The sequence below is a fragment of the Cervus canadensis genome, chromosome 11 (genome assembly GCF_019320065.1).
Source record: "Cervus canadensis isolate Bull #8, Minnesota chromosome 11, ASM1932006v1, whole genome shotgun sequence".
In the NCBI taxonomy this organism is placed as follows: Eukaryota; Metazoa; Chordata; class Mammalia; order Artiodactyla; family Cervidae; genus Cervus; species Cervus canadensis.
This window is the reverse complement of record NC_057396.1, coordinates 19,646,834-19,663,499: the sequence shown is the minus strand read 5'-3', so window position 1 is coordinate 19,663,499 and position 16,666 is coordinate 19,646,834. Positions and strand designations below refer to the sequence as shown.

The 16,666-nt window shown below is 39.9% G+C and overlaps 3 protein-coding genes across 9 annotated transcripts in view; 1 reads left to right on the top strand and 2 right to left on the bottom strand.

The window, feature by feature from the left end:
- Positions 1–257: 257 nt before the first annotated feature.
- SDHD (succinate dehydrogenase complex subunit D) lies at positions 258–9,481 on the bottom strand. Its single transcript, XM_043481496.1, has 4 exons — positions 9,344–9,481; positions 6,491–6,607; positions 4,984–5,128; positions 258–1,242 (listed from the first exon to the last, which is right to left on the bottom strand). The coding sequence occupies exons 1-4, from the start codon at positions 9,393–9,395 to the stop codon at positions 1,077–1,079; spliced, it is 480 nt and encodes a 159-aa protein (XP_043337431.1). The 5' UTR covers positions 9,396–9,481; the 3' UTR covers positions 258–1,076.
- On the top strand, positions 9,474–11,536 carry TIMM8B (translocase of inner mitochondrial membrane 8 homolog B). The gene is made up of 2 exons (XM_043481497.1): positions 9,474–9,661; positions 11,137–11,536. Exons 1-2 carry the CDS (start codon positions 9,578–9,580, stop codon positions 11,302–11,304), a joined length of 252 nt encoding a protein of 83 aa, XP_043337432.1. The 5' UTR covers positions 9,474–9,577; the 3' UTR covers positions 11,305–11,536.
- The window catches only part of NKAPD1 (NKAP domain containing 1), a 12,261-nt gene continuing 7,041 nt past the window's right edge, over positions 11,447–16,666 (bottom strand). For 5 of the 7 annotated variants that reach the window (XM_043481490.1, XM_043481489.1, XM_043481494.1 and 2 more), the window contains 3 exons: positions 15,424–15,573; positions 14,486–14,539; positions 11,447–14,132 (listed from right to left, as the gene is read on the bottom strand). In XM_043481490.1, the coding sequence (XP_043337425.1) occupies positions 13,622–14,132; positions 14,486–14,539; positions 15,424–15,573 (715 nt within the window). In that variant the 3' untranslated portion in view covers positions 11,447–13,621. The remainder of the gene's footprint in view (positions 14,133–14,485; positions 14,540–15,423; positions 15,574–16,666) is intronic. The other 2 variants (XM_043481493.1, XM_043481492.1) reach the window with 1 other exon arrangement.

The following is a 16,666-nucleotide window of genomic DNA, read 5'->3' as shown; positions in this document are numbered from 1 at the left end:
AAAGGCGGGCATTCACAGAACACCATAATCTGGACCTAATTTTAATCCCTACTACTTAGTCTCCTCATACCAAACTACTTATACTTGGTACATTTCTGCCTATTACATGAATGTCTTTTTTGTGTTACAGTACTTTGTGTCTAACTTACCTATCTGCTAAACTCAGAAAGAAATGAAAGGAAATTCAGTCCTGCTTCAGAGCTACATATGCAACAGACACTCAGTTCTGTTGAATAAAACTAGGAACAAGTAAGACATAAAAGAGTAGAATAAACTTTTATTATGCAGCATTTTATTTTTTTTAAAAAATTACCTTCATGGAATACATTTTCACATTAGAAATTCCCAGTGGGAAAACAACAACTTATCACTAATAATTTTATATTTGTGGACAGATTATTTTAGGACAAGGAAAATAAACACATTTGAGGATTAAGTCTTGGTTTAGAATCTGTAACAATTTGAAACATCTATAAAGAGAACTCTTCCCTAAATGGAACTTCTCTACATTCAGAAACTCTCCAGGCTCTTCTTCCTAGGATTTAGAAATCAGTAATGTGAAATATCAGCATTTCTAATTTTCAAATTTCCCTAAGACATGTAACCCTCAGTAACTGGTATCAACTGAACAGAGGGGGAGGTTTACAAAAACTAAACACTGCCTAATTTTCTGCAGTCTTTACTTATGAATTAAGTCTTTCCCTTTCTCCATCATCCTAGGACAAATATAGACGTTTGATCAGATATCCAGAGTAATAAAGCTGAATTCCCTTTAAGAGTTTGATAAATTAAAAGGCAAAAAAAGCTCATATATATAGTTCAGTTATACTATGAGACTTGTGAAAAGCTGAGACACTCCATTAGCTCCCCAGAATACAGAATTCAGTCTTATAATTTCTTAAGATACAACTTCTCTCAAATCTTTCTTCAAAGATTAAATTTTAAAAACAATCAGGTGATTAGGAGAAGAGGTTTGTCTCACCAATGTTTTTCCTTCTTATTGTGAGTTGAAATGGCATGACAGAGCAGAGGCAAGGAGGTGTACAATCAATTCTCAAGGTATTAAGTCTAAAAGGTCAGAGTTTCCACAGCATAGCTACAGCTTTGCAGATGCCCACGTCATGATAGTTGAAGTAACAGAGCCCAGCAAAGGTGAAAGCCGAGAGCACCAAAAGGCCTGTCTTGGCAGCTTTCTGCACTGCATCCCCGTGAACATAGTCAGTAACAACTTGTCCAATGCCCCTGAAGGAAAAAAAAAAAAAAAAATCACAGTACAAATGAAAAGCTGCAAGTGATGTTAGGTTAGAAAGCTATTCAGTTAACTTGGCTGCAAAAAATAATCAGTCAAGGTCAAAATGCAATTCATGGTAACAAGTGCATGCTAAGTTGCTTCAGTCATGTCCAGCTCTTTGCAATCCTATAGACTATAGCCCAGTAGACTCCTCTGTCCACGGGATTCTACAGGCAAGAATACCGGAGTGGGTTGCCATTTCCTTCTCCAGGGGATCTTCCCGACCCAGGAATCAAACCCAGGTCTCTTAAGTCTCTTGCATTGGCAGGCAGGTACTTTACCACTTGTGCCACCTGGGAAGCCCATAGTAACAAGAATCATAACCAAAATGAAGGAAACAAATGTTTCCTAACAATATAATAAAGATACCTTCCTATTCTTCAGATTCAATTTCCCAGAGTCATTTATATGAGACAGTAACTAATTCCTCCTCTATTTACAAAAACTTGTTTTTTTTAAAAAAACAAAACAAGTGGCCTATAGAGTTTTTCATTAATTCAAAAAGAATTTATTAAGCAGACTATTATGTGCTAGAATCAGTTACAGATGTTGAGAATACCACAAATTAAGACAGCATTACTACCCTTATGGAACAAACATTCCAGTGAAGAGAAAGAAAAAGTACATAGGTGCTATGAAGGAATATTTCAGAAAGGATGGCTTGAATGCAAGGAACATTCCAAACAAAAGTAACAATGACCTTGGTATCTTTAAGGAACAGTAAAAAGGTTATGTGGCTGAGAACAGGGAAATCAGAAGGCAGGCGCAGATCACATAGGGTATGAAAGTCATAACAAGGAGTCTGAATTTTATTTGAAACACAGTGGGAAACCACAGATGTGCTTTAAGTAGGAAGTGACCTAACTTTACTTTTTTAAAGTAATAGTTCTATTGAGATATAATTAAAGTACCATAAAATTAAAATTAATAATTTTGTGGCTTTTGGAATACTCACAGTTGTGCAACATCATAACTGTTTAATTGCAGAACACTGTCATCAAAAAAAACCCTGTACGCTTCAGCCCATTACCCAATCACTAATTGTTTTCTGGCTCTACAGATTTGTTTATTTGGGACATTTTATATAAACGAAAGCATACAACATGTGGCCTTGTCTTGAGTTTTTTTCACTTAGCATAGTATTTTCACAGTTCAGACATGTAGCATGGATAAGCACTTCAAACCTTTGTATGGTCAAATAATACTCCTTTGTAAACATATATTTTATTTATTTAGCTGTTCATTAGTTGACACATCTGGACGATTACGCCTTTGGGGCTATTATAACAACACTGCTCTGAACATTATGCTACAGGGTTTTGTGTGGATGGGGACATATGCTTTCACTTTCAGTAGGTATACACCTAAAAGTGAAATTGTTGTGTCAGATGGCAACTCTCTATTGTTAACTCATATTATAACTCTCTGTTGTAAAAACTTGTTAGACCTGCCAAACTATTTTCCAAAGTAGCTGCAATGTTTTACATTCCCAGCAGAGATATATGAGGATTCTAACTTCGTGACCCTTGTAATAGTCCATGTTTTTGATTACAGCCATCTAAGTAGGTGTATGGTGGTATCTCAACGTGGTTCTGATTTGCATTTCTCTAATAACAAACACATTTTTTCATGTGCCTTTTGCCATTTCCATATCTTCTTTAGATAAACGTTAATTTTACCCTATAAAAAGGTCACTTTGGCTGTATGTGGCGAATGGGCCATGCAGGCAGAAGGGCAACAAGAACAAAAATAGAGAACTAGTTAGGAAGCAACTGAAGCAGCTGAGGCAAGGCTGCTGGCTTAACCTGCCTTAAGCTAGGGTGGTGATAGTGAAGATATCATGAAGTGACAATTCAGGCTATGTTTTGAGGACAGAACTAACAGAAAGAGCTGATGGACTGGTGGCGGGGGTTTAAGACAAAAAGTAGTATTTAGAATGACTCCTAGGAAGGCGAGGGTGGGATGTTTCGAGAGAACAGCATGTATATTATCTATAGTGAAACAGATCCCCAGCCCAGGTGGGATGCATGAGACAAGTGCTCGGGCCTGGTGCACTGGGAAGACCCAGAGGAATCGGGTGGAGGGAGGTGGGAGGGGGGATCGGGATGGGGAATACATGTAACTCCATGGCTGATTCATGTCAATGTATGACAAAACCCACTGCAATGCTGTGAAGTAATTAGCCTCCAACTAATAAAAATAAATGAAAAAAAAAAAAAAAAACAGAATGACTCCTAGGAATTTTGGTTTGAGCAACAAAACTTAATCGAATTATTGAAGAACAGGAGAGAAGAAGCTTTTGAGGAGAAATTGAGATTTGAGGGGAAGAGTGATTTGGGGCAATATTACATTGGGGATGTCTACTAGATATCTAAGTGGACAACTGGAAATACTAAGTCTGCAGTTCAGGAAAAGAGGTCCATCTGGAAAAAAAAAAAAAAAAGAGGTCTATCTGAACTCACCTGGGGGAAGTGTGTAGATAGAGAAATTTAAGAAAGCCAAGAATGAGCCCAGGGTTCAGACCTTTATTATTCAGAGGTCAGACAAGAGGAGGTGCTGACTGAGGAGACTGAGAAGGTATATAGAGCTGGTAGGGTGGAAGAAAACAAGGAAAGTATGGTATCTAGGAAGCCAAAGAAAAATTACTTAAGGGGAGATCAGTCAATTAAGTTGAATACTGCCGAGTTCAAGTGGAGAACAAAGAATGGACAACTGGATTTGGAAAAATGAAGGTCTTTAGTAATTTTTGTGGAGAATGACTTCAGTTAAATAGTTGGGATAAAAAGCCCAATCAATGCAGGTCTTAAAATACTGGATGCTAAAGAACTAGTTCACAATTACGGACAACTCTTTCAAGTCTTTTCTGTGTATGTGTAAAAAAGAAGAGAGAATTAATAAGGTAACTGGAGAAGTCAATTGCAATTTTTAACATGTATGACTTTAGGACTTCCCTGGTGGTCCAACGGTTAAGACTCCACACTTCCACTATAGGGCACATGGGCTTGATCCCTGGTTAGGGAATTAAGACTACATATGCCACGCAGCACGGTCAAAAAAAAAAAAAAAAGCATGACTTTAGATTTATCTCTTATTCTGATTTTTCATCAATTTAGATTGATCTTCTTCCAAGAAACACACATTAGAGAAATCCTACTGTACTTGTGATCTAGTATTTCATGAGCAACTGGGATCACTTACTGTGAAAGGTCTATCTGGTTGAAGGGTAATTCTCCTAACCAATGCTTACTAAGTAAAAAAACTAGGTAAGCAAACAACCCCTTTAATACTATCAAGAAAATGATTCTGACAAATTATTTAACATCCCTGGGATTTAGTTTCCACAGTGGTTAAATAACAGGGTTGGCTAAGATACTCCTTCAAGTCCTTTCAGTTCTAACAATCCAAAAAACACCTCCCCATCCATGACAGCATATTGTCCTTGCCAAACCACATAAAATGGGCAACTCTCAAAAGCAATGGTAAGTTCAAAAGCCTCTCGATATGAAAAGGAAGACATCTAATAGGCACGTGGATACACAAATTTGGGCATATAAATAGTTTACATATGTTTTATTGTTCTCTTCAGATCTTCAGTATTTTGAGCAACTTCTCCGTCATATGCAACTGTGAGATAAGCTCACAGCAGATAAACCGCACAGACAAGGTAATATTGAAAGAACTGCTGTACTTGCCAGTGACTGTGAAGAGTGAGGGCTGCGGCCAAAGAGTAGTCCATCGCAGAACAAGGATTCAAATAAGCAGCTGGAATTAGGCCCAGGAGCAAAACACTGACAACCCTCTCACCAGTCCAGTGGAGAGATGCAGCCTTGGAACCAGCTATAGAAAGGAAGGACGAGATTCCTAAGAGTTTCAGTGGAAATACACATCTCAGTATTTGCCACAAACTAACCCAAACTAACAGAACGGCAAACAGTATGCATTTAAGATTTAACTCTGAGCATAAAGTGGGTAAAAGAAAGGAGGTAAATGAGAAAGATGCAATCTCCTTTCTCTGAAGTCTTTCAGCATAGGGTTTCTCAAAGCCTACATATAGCAATAGAGATCCACTCTGCTTAGAGGCAAGAAGATGGATGAAATATCTATGCAGAATTACCAACCTTGGACTTCATTGTAATAGACAGATATAGATACCTCAGGTAACACCTGAGGAATTCCTTTAAAACATCAATCTTATTTACACCTAATCTTTCTAAGTAATATTAAAAATCCTCCCAAAAGAAAATTAAGCCTGTCAATTCAAAGAGAAGCACAGTTCTAATGCCAACTTTTAGGATCATGGTTCTTCTGTTTTGTTACTTATAAATAGCCCAATATAGAGAAGGAACATGAAACTTTCTTTTAAACAAGTAAAAATAAAATGGGCTTTAAACATCTCTCTGAAAGCCTCTTTTTTTTGGGGGGGGGGGGTTGTTACATACCCCTTTGGGAATGTTTTATTAATGATGGAGTTACTTCCTGGAAAAATGCACATAGATACACATGTTACAAACTATGTACACAACTTTGAGGACTTTCCTTCAGTCCCATGCACCACAAGTTAAAATTGCTCTACTAAATCTAACTGAACAAAGCAAAGTTCATCAACAAAACCTTTTCAAAGATAAAATAATTCTAAATAGCAGAAAAACTATACTTGCTTAATTATTCATTACTCAGATGTGGCTTTCAAGTGACAGACTTAAGAACCAAAAGTCTTTATAAAATACTGATGTTTCCAGACTTTAAAAATGAAAATAGTTACCTCATTATTCACTTATGGATTTTCTAAGACTTAATAATACCTAAATAGTATTCATCCAAGAAATAACATGATTTTAATAGCAACCTAAATAAAAACAAGCACGTTATTATAGCTATAAATATGCAAGATTTTAAAAATTGTCTGCTATTATAAATTATTCAGATCTGGCTCCTCTCCAATAAATAAAAGTAACTAAACTACATTGAACAAATTCCCCCTACAGAGCTATTTTCTTTTAAAAAACTTAAAATTTTTTTAAAGACTTAGACCAGAAGGTTCTGTATAAGTGGAAATGGCATCATTCAACCATGCTAGCATTGTGTGTCCAAAAGTGTAGACTAGGTCTTCACTAGACGGAGCTGGACACAAGAGTTCCCTTCAGAGAGAGCAAGCCCTGCCAAAGGCATGATAATTGGCCCAGACAAAGAGGCACATACCATGGTGGTGGGGTGACAGGTGAATATGCCGTGTTCCACACCATCCTTGGGCAGGTCGGTCCTGGAGAAATGCTGAGACAAGAGCTGGTCTGACCACTGGGGTTCGGAGGAACAGAGCTGAGGAAAGAGACATCAAGGGAATCATAAGCACCTTCCCTGTAACGGGATTGAGACTTTCTAAATGACCAGAGATAAGCTGCTGCTGCTGCTCAGCTGCTTCAGTCATGTCTGACTCCGTGTGACCCTATGGACTGCAGCCCGCCAGACTCCTCTGTCCATGGGATTCTCATTGCCATGCCCTCCTCCAGGGGATCTTGCCAACCCAGGGATCGAACCCAGGTCTCCTGCATTGCAGGCCAATTCTTTACCACTGAGCCACCAAGGAAGACCCATAGGTAAGCTACTTAACCCCAAAGAGGGAATAACCATCTAATCTGTAAAATGTGGACAGCATCTACTTCACTGGCTTGCTGTGAGACTAGACTAAGCAGCCATGGAAAGACTGATAAATCAATGAGCACTTCTGCAAAAAGGGCTTCACTCTGACCAATTCTTAAAAATTAATTATGGCTCTTTTATCCTCTCATTCATCTACTCATCCAACAAACTTTTACTACACACAAAATTATGCTCTGCACAACAGCAAGAGAGATAAAGACAAAGTCTTTGTCTTCAAGTAATTCAGCCTAGCTTGGGAAATACCACTTTCTTTTTCAAATCAATTTCTGTGCTTGCACTCTTGAACTCATCCCTTTCTGTCCTCTTATAGATCTTGTCTCTTGGTTGAAAACTAGGCAGACCTAAGAACACCCAAGCCTATCAATACCGGCTATGAGATAATGGGCAATTAAGTTAAATAGGCTCTCCAAGCCTCAATGTCCTCATTTGTAAAATGAAAACATTGGTACTTACTTCATAATACTCTGCTGAAAATTAAATAATATATGTAAGATGTTCAGCCTAAGTCCCACAATGTTATAAACACTCAATAAAAGATAATTTCTCTCCTGTATCTTTAACCCCTCCTTTCTTCCTACTGACCATTTTCCCTCAACTGATGTAATATACTTAACCCCTCCCTTCATCCTATGTCCTGTAATGCCCATGCAGTCTTCCCCTCCTTTCTTCTCTTTCTAAACATGCTTCTTTAAAGTGTTGTCTAAATCACGTTGACTTCCTCACTTCCCTGAAATTCTTCATGGCCTGCAATTTGTCCTTATCCCCACCAAAGCTGCCTTCATGAATCACTAATGTTCTCATGTGGCCACATCCAACAGTCTTCATCTTACTGGGCCTTTCTGCACCACGAGGCACTGGTGGCCACTTCTCCCTTCTTTTCTCTGACAGAACTCTCTTCAGCTTCTCCCTTTGATTCTCTGATCATTATATATCAGTCTCCTCCTGCATCTGCTCTTAAATGCTCACCCAGGAGTCTATCATCTGCCCTTTGCTCTCCTTGCTGCCTAGGCCCACCCCTAGACATTTTGTCCACTCAACTTCTAGAGCCTTTAGGTTGGTGACACTCAACTCTGTACCGCCAGGCCCGATCTCTCGCCAGAATTCTGGAAGTTTGAGTACCTGCAAGCTCTCTCCCCTGAGGTACCCCACCTGGTCCTCAAACTCACTATGGCAAAAACTAAAATCACCCTTCAACTCGCTTTCTCAATCAAACTTGCCTCTCATTTGCATGTTCCTCATTTTATTTAATGATATCCCAGTCACTCTTCAACCTAAGCCAGAAATCTGGAAATCATGTAAGACTTCCCTTCTAAATTCAGCCAAATACCAAACCATACTGATATAACTCCTTAGCATTTCTTGAGACAATCTTCTCTTATGTATTACTTTCCAAGTTAAGGAGCTCACCATGCCTGCCTAGACTACTACAATAAGTGTCTCAATTCACCTCCTAACTTAGGTCTTAGCTTGTCCCGTCTCCCACAATGGCCATCAATAATATCACACAGTTACCAAGGTGGTAAATCTAACTGCAAATCTATGTCAAATCTTTCACCGGCTCCCCTTCACACAAAGAAAAATGCATATTCCACATCAAGACAAATTTTTTCTGAGATTTGACTTCAGTTCACTTTTCCAAAACCAACTCATTCCTCACCTTGAGCTTCATGTTTTAATATCCGATTTGTTTTCTCTCACAAAAAGCAGTTTCTATGCCTTTCATCATTGCTTCTGCTCATCCCACTAGCTCTAACTGTAATGCCCTTCTTCCTGTGGCCTTCCTTACCCTCAAGACTCAATCAGGTACAGCTCCTTCAGGAAGTGAGACAGGATAATCCTTCCAAAACACAGAGCTAGTATAGTCTTCTGGACTGGCATACAACTTAGATACTGTGCTGCAGTTTCTGCTTCATGTCATACTATGCTTATATGAGTTTTTCCTGTAAAAATGGAAACTCTTTAAGGGTTGGAACTACGCTTTCTCACATTTTTAACCCATCATACTACAGTACCTTGTATAACACAAACTTAAATGATTATCAAACTGAACTCCAAGGGAAACGACCAATAGGTAAAATGGGGCTTAGACACTGACACTCTTTTCTGATTCAGGGTGGGAACATTCCAAAGACAGGGAATGCGGAGAAAAAGACAACTCGTGAACACAGCCACAGCAGGACTATAACTTTCAGACTACCCCATCACCACGTCAGCCCAGAGCAGGGGAAACATGCACTCGGGTGGACATCTGGACCCGAAGACAACGCTGGTCATGCTGTGCCAAAGCAAAGGAGGGACCTCCTGTTCAAAAGGTCTCACCGCCCAGCAGACGAATCCTAACCGCATCCCTTCCCCCGGCTGGAGGCTGTGCTAAGAACCTCCGGCTGCCCTCACCTCGCCCTTCTCTGGCGCCGCAAAGGACACTCAGCCTCCAGAGAGTCGCCATGTCGCTCCTGAAGGTTCAAGGTTAAACAGCAACCCGGAAGCAGTCATACGACAACATCCGCCCGCGATGACGGGAAGAAAACACGGAAAAGGAAAACGCCGCGTGAACCGGAAGTCGGGGTCGGCGGGCCCGCCGCACATGCGCAGATAACTCTTCGGAAGGTCGGTAACCGGACACAGAAGATGGCGGAGCTGGGTGAGGCGGACGAAGCCGAGTTGCAACGCCTGGTGGCGGCCGAACAGCAGAAAGCGCAGTTCACTGCACAGGTGCGGGGACAGGGACTAGTGTGAAGAGAAAGGAGGATGAAGTACAAGTCCCGGGCACTCGCGGAGCTCTGAACGCTGGCGGCGCGGGGCGGCCGCCAGCCACTCCGTGCTTGCTGCGCGTGGTTCTGCTCACTAAAGAAACGAGTCACTTCTGCCGCTGGTGACCTGCAGTGCTCAGGTGCCCTGTGAGCCTAGCGTAGGGGAGAGAGAAGGTGTAAAGCGAAGCAAAAAGGTTCGGGCGACGCAAGTGCACGGAAGCCTAGTTTGGTGGCGAGCTCTCTAGGCTGGCATTGGGAGGACCCAGCTTCTCATACTGCTCTGTCCCCTACAGGCCACGTGCCCCTAAACACAACACCCATCCACCGTTAGGTCTTGGTTTCACAGTCGCCTGCTGTCTCACAGGATGTCGAGGATCATTTGCAATAATGTATTTGAAAACGATAGAGTAGTAGAGCATTATTGGATGAAAGTGGGCCCTGAAGTAGTCAGTCTAGACTATTAGGTTAGAACAAGAGCTTCGGAGCATGGTTCCAGCCCCGGCGTTGACCTTTACTGACAGTATGATTTTGGGCTTGTTACTTACCGTGCCTCTTAAATGGAGGTGACAGTCATTCTTTAGGACCTCAAAAAGAATTGACGTACTACTTAGTACCGCAGCCTCCCGAAATAGTTAAGCCCTTGGTAAATGGTTACTCCCCGCGGGGAGTGGAGTTGGTGGGAAGGGGAGGGCTCACGGAAGATAAGTGGCGAGAACCCTGGTTGGAAATCTTTGGATCCTGAACATTTTGAAAGCCCACACATTTTCTGTGAGCATTTTTCTGTAGATTGGGTCCATAACCTTCATTGGATTCTCAGCATATGTCCCTGACCCCCAAAAGGTTAACTTCTTAAGAACTGCTAAGGAATAGGCTTAGAATGAGATGCGTGCAGTGGTTTGGGGGAATTAATTGGTACCATAGCTTTCCCAGCTTACACTGGTGTTAGCTTGGAAATAAAGAACGTATCAATTCTGCCTGCAGTTTTACAGTCTGATTAAGGACGTGACACAGAAAATAATGGTGCTGTCAAGGAGGTGATGATAAACTGGAAAAACCTTTAGGGAGGAGTATTGAGGGCTAAGTTAAGTATGCTGTGTGTGAACCTACCTCATTGAAACACATTGGTTGGGTGTTAAATAAGGGAGTGCCCTGAGTGACTGACAAAGAAACATGCATTAGGCCCAGCACTGGGGTGACTTGATCAAAAGTGCCTATTTTTCAGTTACTGAGGAGGAGAAAAATAGACAAGGAAAGGATCAAAGTATTGTTGAAGGGTAGGAATGAGGAGTTGGACTGTATTGGTGACAAATCAGGAAGTGAGGGAAGAGTCAAAGAATGGTTTAGTCAGGTGACAGAAAATGAGAAAAATGGGAAGAAAATTCAGAGATAAAGCCTGTCGCCAGACCTCAAGTAGTTATTTTTTTTCTTTCCTCTTAGGTGCATCACTTCATGGAGCTATGTTGGGATAAATGTGTGGAGAAGCCAGGGAATCGCTTAGACTCTCGCACTGAAAATTGTCTCTCTAGCTGTGTGGACCGCTTCATTGACACTACTCTTGCTATCACCAGTCGGTTTGCCCAGATTGTACAGAAAGGAGGGCAGTAAGCCATCCCCTGGAAGAATGACACAACCAGCAAAGGACTTACTAAGCAGACTGAAGGGCCAGTGGGGGAAGGTTGTCAACCCTCTGTCAGGTTAACTTCAGGCTGTTACCAAGCCTGTTGGTGCTAAAAAGTAACAGATCAAATGTTCAAAAAGTGAAATTTATTTATTGGGAATTCAGAAATTCCATCTTGTATCACAACAATTTATTCAATAAATGTGAATTCTCCAACTCTCTTTTTTAAACCCCATTTTGGGATTTAATATATAGATCTCTGATTGGTAGGAACATTAGAAATAAGTATGTTCCAAGGCCACTAGTCGTGCAAATGAGAGATCTTAGGTTTTGAAGAGCCATCCTAAGCCATATTTAAGGGGGTGGGAAGAACCAGCAAAAGCCTTAGCCTTAAGGCATCAAAGAGAATTTGGGGTTGAGAAAGGTGAAGAACAGAAAACAGCTTTATTGCTTACACATGACCGGGAAAAGGTAAACATGGCAAAAAACAAAACAGGCAAGATGTGTGTTCACTGGGAAAGAGGCCTGCGAGTATGAGAGGAAGAGAAAGTCAAGACCCAAACAGAATCAACTTCCTGGAGAAGCCTTGTTCCACTGGCCCATCTTCCTGAGTCTGTGCTTAGAATCAAAACTTTCAGAGCACAGAAACAATGCTTAAGAAAAAAACCCAGGAGCTGAAAACTCCTTCCCACAAAGATTTCACTTCCTCCAAGAAGAAAACAATTGCTTTAGGTTAAGAGGTAGTAATTATAGACTGTTTTTCCCTACTTGGGCCCTTAATTTCAATGTTAAAAATATGCACCATGGAACATCAGCAGTTGAGTACCAAAGTACTAATATTTCAAATAAATATCCCAAAAGGTAGCACCTGCTTAGAGTCAAGGGCTAGGGAACCTCTGGCCAACTGTTTATGACTAAGCATTTTATTAGAAATCTGTTCTGTAAAGAGAACAATTTAATAGTTCAGAGCTACAAAAAATTACCACCTCATGGAATGTTGTCATAGTCTATTGCTGGTGTCATACACTGTCAGGCTACCATGAAGTATTTCTGTATTAGACATGGGGAAAGTAAGGCCAGGGAGGTTGACTTACCTGCTCCAAACCTCATAACCAATTAATGGCAGAACCAAGACCAAAAGTCTGAGCTTTCAAGATTTTTACTCAGCCCATGAAGTGACAGCCAGGAAAAAACAATGTCACTTGATCTGCCATAGTAAATATAATTCATTTGTGTTCTGCCAGCTTTCTTCCAGCGAGTTTGGTTTCTTAAGAATTAATGTAGTAGGATCACCGTATATAGCAAAGGGAAATAACAAGATCTCTGTTTGGTGCTTTAATCCAAAGGCAGACTAGGAAGAAATGGATATGTCCCTGAGAAGCCTACTTCATTTTGGAATCGATTCAACCTAGTTTCAAGGGAAATCTACAAGTTCATTTACTAAGAAATGCACAAGGAAGACAACATTTAAATGGCTGTTGCTGCCCTGAATCCTTTTCAGCACACGATGAGATAGCATGACTGATGCCTAATTCTTCATTTGGTTGAGAACTTACCAAGACAACTGAAGAAATAATTTTGAATACAAGTGCATTTAGGTAATAAACAGTGGAACTGGAAAACCTTTTACTATCCAATTATCCATGTTTAGGGGTATACTGAGTATAGCCACAGACCCTGTCCAGCAGGGAAATTTGACAAAACCCCCTAGTTTCTACCAATAACAGCTCTCTAAGGATGTTAATCATGAATTAAAAATGTTCTTATGCTCATTTCCTTATTACGTAAACTGGACCACATCTGATGGGGCCAAAATACAGAAAAGATCAAAGCACCAAGGCTAAAGACAGAGTCAAGTTGTGGCACCTATTATATAATAGACAAGAGCAACACGATATTCCCTCATCATACCATTCTATATAGTACTAGCTCAATCCATCTCTTGACCCCAGCCCTTGCTTTCCCCAAATTCAACACTGCAACTGGTATACCCAGGTCTTTACTGGATTGTTTTCTGGGTCCTTTAATTTGCTGCATATGCACTCTACCCTAAATGTGATTAATCACAAAAAATAATCTCTTCAAGAAACCTTCATAACAAAATAACAGATTCCCTATTAACAATAAGAGGATCAAGTTTAACAGGCCAAAATAGACAAGACGTCTGTCAGAACACATATAGATGGCACAGGACAGCTCTAACCTCAGGCCCTGTGCTGAGCAGTAGCGTCACTGGCAAACCCCAAGGTGTAAGAACTGTAAATATCCAGAGTCATGCAGAAAACAAGAATGCTTCTTTCTCATTTAGTCATCCTCTGAACTCTCAGCAGACCTTTCATCTGTAGCCACTTTCCAATTTGTGCGTTTGTTTGTCCTCTCCTGTGTTTCATTGTTAACTACAGGGATATGAGCTTTTTTCTCTCTCTTTTTCCTTTTGGTTTTCTTAGTGTCTCTTTCCTCACTTTCCTCAGAACTGCTGGATGCAGAATCATCTGATGGGGAAGTGTCACTTTCTGCCTCTAAGAATAAAGGAGATTTCTTGAGAGACTTTTTCCTGGATTTTTTCTTGCGTTTATGTGGTTGCTTCCTTTTCCTGGTACCTTTAGAAGCCCCAGTTTCTTCTGAGAACTCGCTTGAGGAATCTGCTGTTATATCTGTGGCTTCCTTTTTGCTCTTCTTCTGTTTTTTGTGTGACTTTTTTTTCTGCTTTTTTTTGTGGGACTTCTTTGACTTCTTGTGTTTGTGAGATTCATGGGTAGATGATTTTACCTGGGGAGATGTTTTTTTCCCATTGGTAATATCTTGCTGATCACTACTAATAAAAAAGAAAAACTGCTTTACTGTAGAAAATATAAAGTGTATTTATATAATTTTTATATTCTGCTTTCTAGATGGAAAGTTGGGGTTAACATCTGAATTTTAAATCAAAGCTTTGATACAGGCTTACCATGAGACTATCACTGAGTTTTGTTTCCTCATTTTTAAAATGAAGATAAAAATTCTTCTCTGCCATACTGAGTTACTGTATAGGAACACTGTATATAAAACCTACATGCTATAGATATGCCAAATGTCAGTCAGGGAAAGGCAAAATATCAGTCCTCTCCCAACTAAACTGCGTACTAATCTTAGTTTCTATCTTTTTTCTAGTAAGCCTACTTGCCTTACCTGTCTGTTTCAAATTCTTCAGGGTATAACTCTTTATATCCACTGTGGCCCCATCTGTAAGATAACGTTTTATTACACACATTACTAAAGCAATGCATACCTTTCTTAAAACTAAGACAAATTAGACTTACAAGTGTATACATACACAGACACACACAGAACAAAAAAAAGATACGGAAGAGCCAACACCACATTTATAGATCAGTACATTTTCCATAGTTTGGTTACATTTTCCCTAGTATATACTCTCATTTCAGAAACAAAGGATTCCTTTATCCATTTGTAAGAAAACTTGCCATTCTCTTCCTTAAAACATTGAGGAACTCTTAATACGCTGCTCTTCAGCTGTGAAATATGTCTCCAAAAGCACTTCATAACATAATGCTGTCTACCTTGGGACAATTTTTTTAAATAAGTTAATTGAGGTATAATTCGTATACCATAAAATTCACCCATTTACAGTGTACGATTCAGTGGCTTTTAGCATATTCAGAGTTGTGCAACTCTTGAATCACCACTATGATTTTAGAATATTTTCATCACCCCACAAAAAAACAATCCATCAGCAGTTACTCCATTCCTCCATCTCCTACAGCCCATGGCAACCACTAATCTACTTTCTATCTCTATAGAATCATATAATAAGTGGCCTTTTGTGTCTGACTTTTCTCACCTAGCATAAGGTTTTCAAGGTTCATCCATGTTCTAGCAGGTAACAGTACTTTATTCCATTTACTGTAAATAACATTCCATTACCATTCCATATACCACATCTTGTTTATCCATTGATTAACTGACAGACATTTGGGTTTCCACTTTTTTGGCTATTATGAGTATGCTATGAACATTTCTGTAATAAGCTTTTGCGGGGATAATTTTTAAAAGTACACATTATCAGGCCATATATCACTAATGGTCACAAGAATTTAGTCACAGACCTGTCTGGCATGTTAGCTTCATAATCATATAACTTCTTGTTCCAGGATTTAGCCTTAAGAAAACCATCATCCAGTGCTCCACAAATTTCATTCTTTGGCCTCCAGTAATCTCTTTGACTTTCTTCATCAAAACCATCACTGCGCATCCGGCTATAAGAGAAAAGAGAAGAACTTTTAGGTACAGAAGCAATCTGTAAGGTTACTTTATGGAATATCATGCACAAAACTCACTGGAGAAGCTAAAAGGAGACCAAAACAACCTAATACTTTTTTTTATAACCTGATACTTAATGTTAAAAATATCTATCTTTTTAACATTATGTCCTCTCTTAATTTGTACAGTTATTCAATGAAAATATGATCATCACTACCCCTCCTACTGCAAAGTACAAACAAAACAACTTTTGGGACTGGGGCATGTTATACTTCACTCACTGATTCTGAAGGAAGCAGACCAATAATCACAGCTGGGGACACCTCCAACTGCCCCAGTGATTTTGAGATACACTCCCTTCCCTAACACCAGCTCCTACTGTAATTAGATCACAGTAACAGTGGTAGCAAGGTGTAACCCATGAATATGTTGGAGTAGAAAAACAGTTATGAACTACTTATCTAGCCTGTGCCTACAAAATCCCACTAACAAGTCACTAAGCCAGCTAAGAGGTTATCAAAAATGTTTAAGGGCCTCCTACATGCCTATGAGGCACGGTTGCAGCTGCAGTACTATAATGGGAAATGAGCAATCAAAAAAACTGCCCCTAAAGAAATTATGTTTTAAAGACTTATTCATCATGACAGGCATTAACAGTCCACTCCAAAAGAATAGTATTTTGTTCTGGGATGTTACTAGGAATTGAATAACCAAAACAAAACAAATCATCATCTGCACTAAGTACTTCCAAATTCTCAAAGAACCATCCTCAGAGAACCATCCTCAGAGAGAAAACAGACTGAAATGGTATTTATTTTTATGTTGAGACCCTGCCATGTTTACCATGGATACCCTGAATACTTTCTTGGGGAAAGCTATTCACACAGTCACTCCAAAGTCCACACACTCAGCAGGCATACTCCTTAAATATCTCACTATTATTAACTATGTCCCTGAATGGCTTTAGAAATCAGCATTGCTAACTTCATAGTCATTTTTCATACAACAGCTCTACAGCAATAGGCATATGAGGCCCAGGAGATGTTCCCAACATTCTGACATTCCTATACCTCCACAGGTAAGACAACT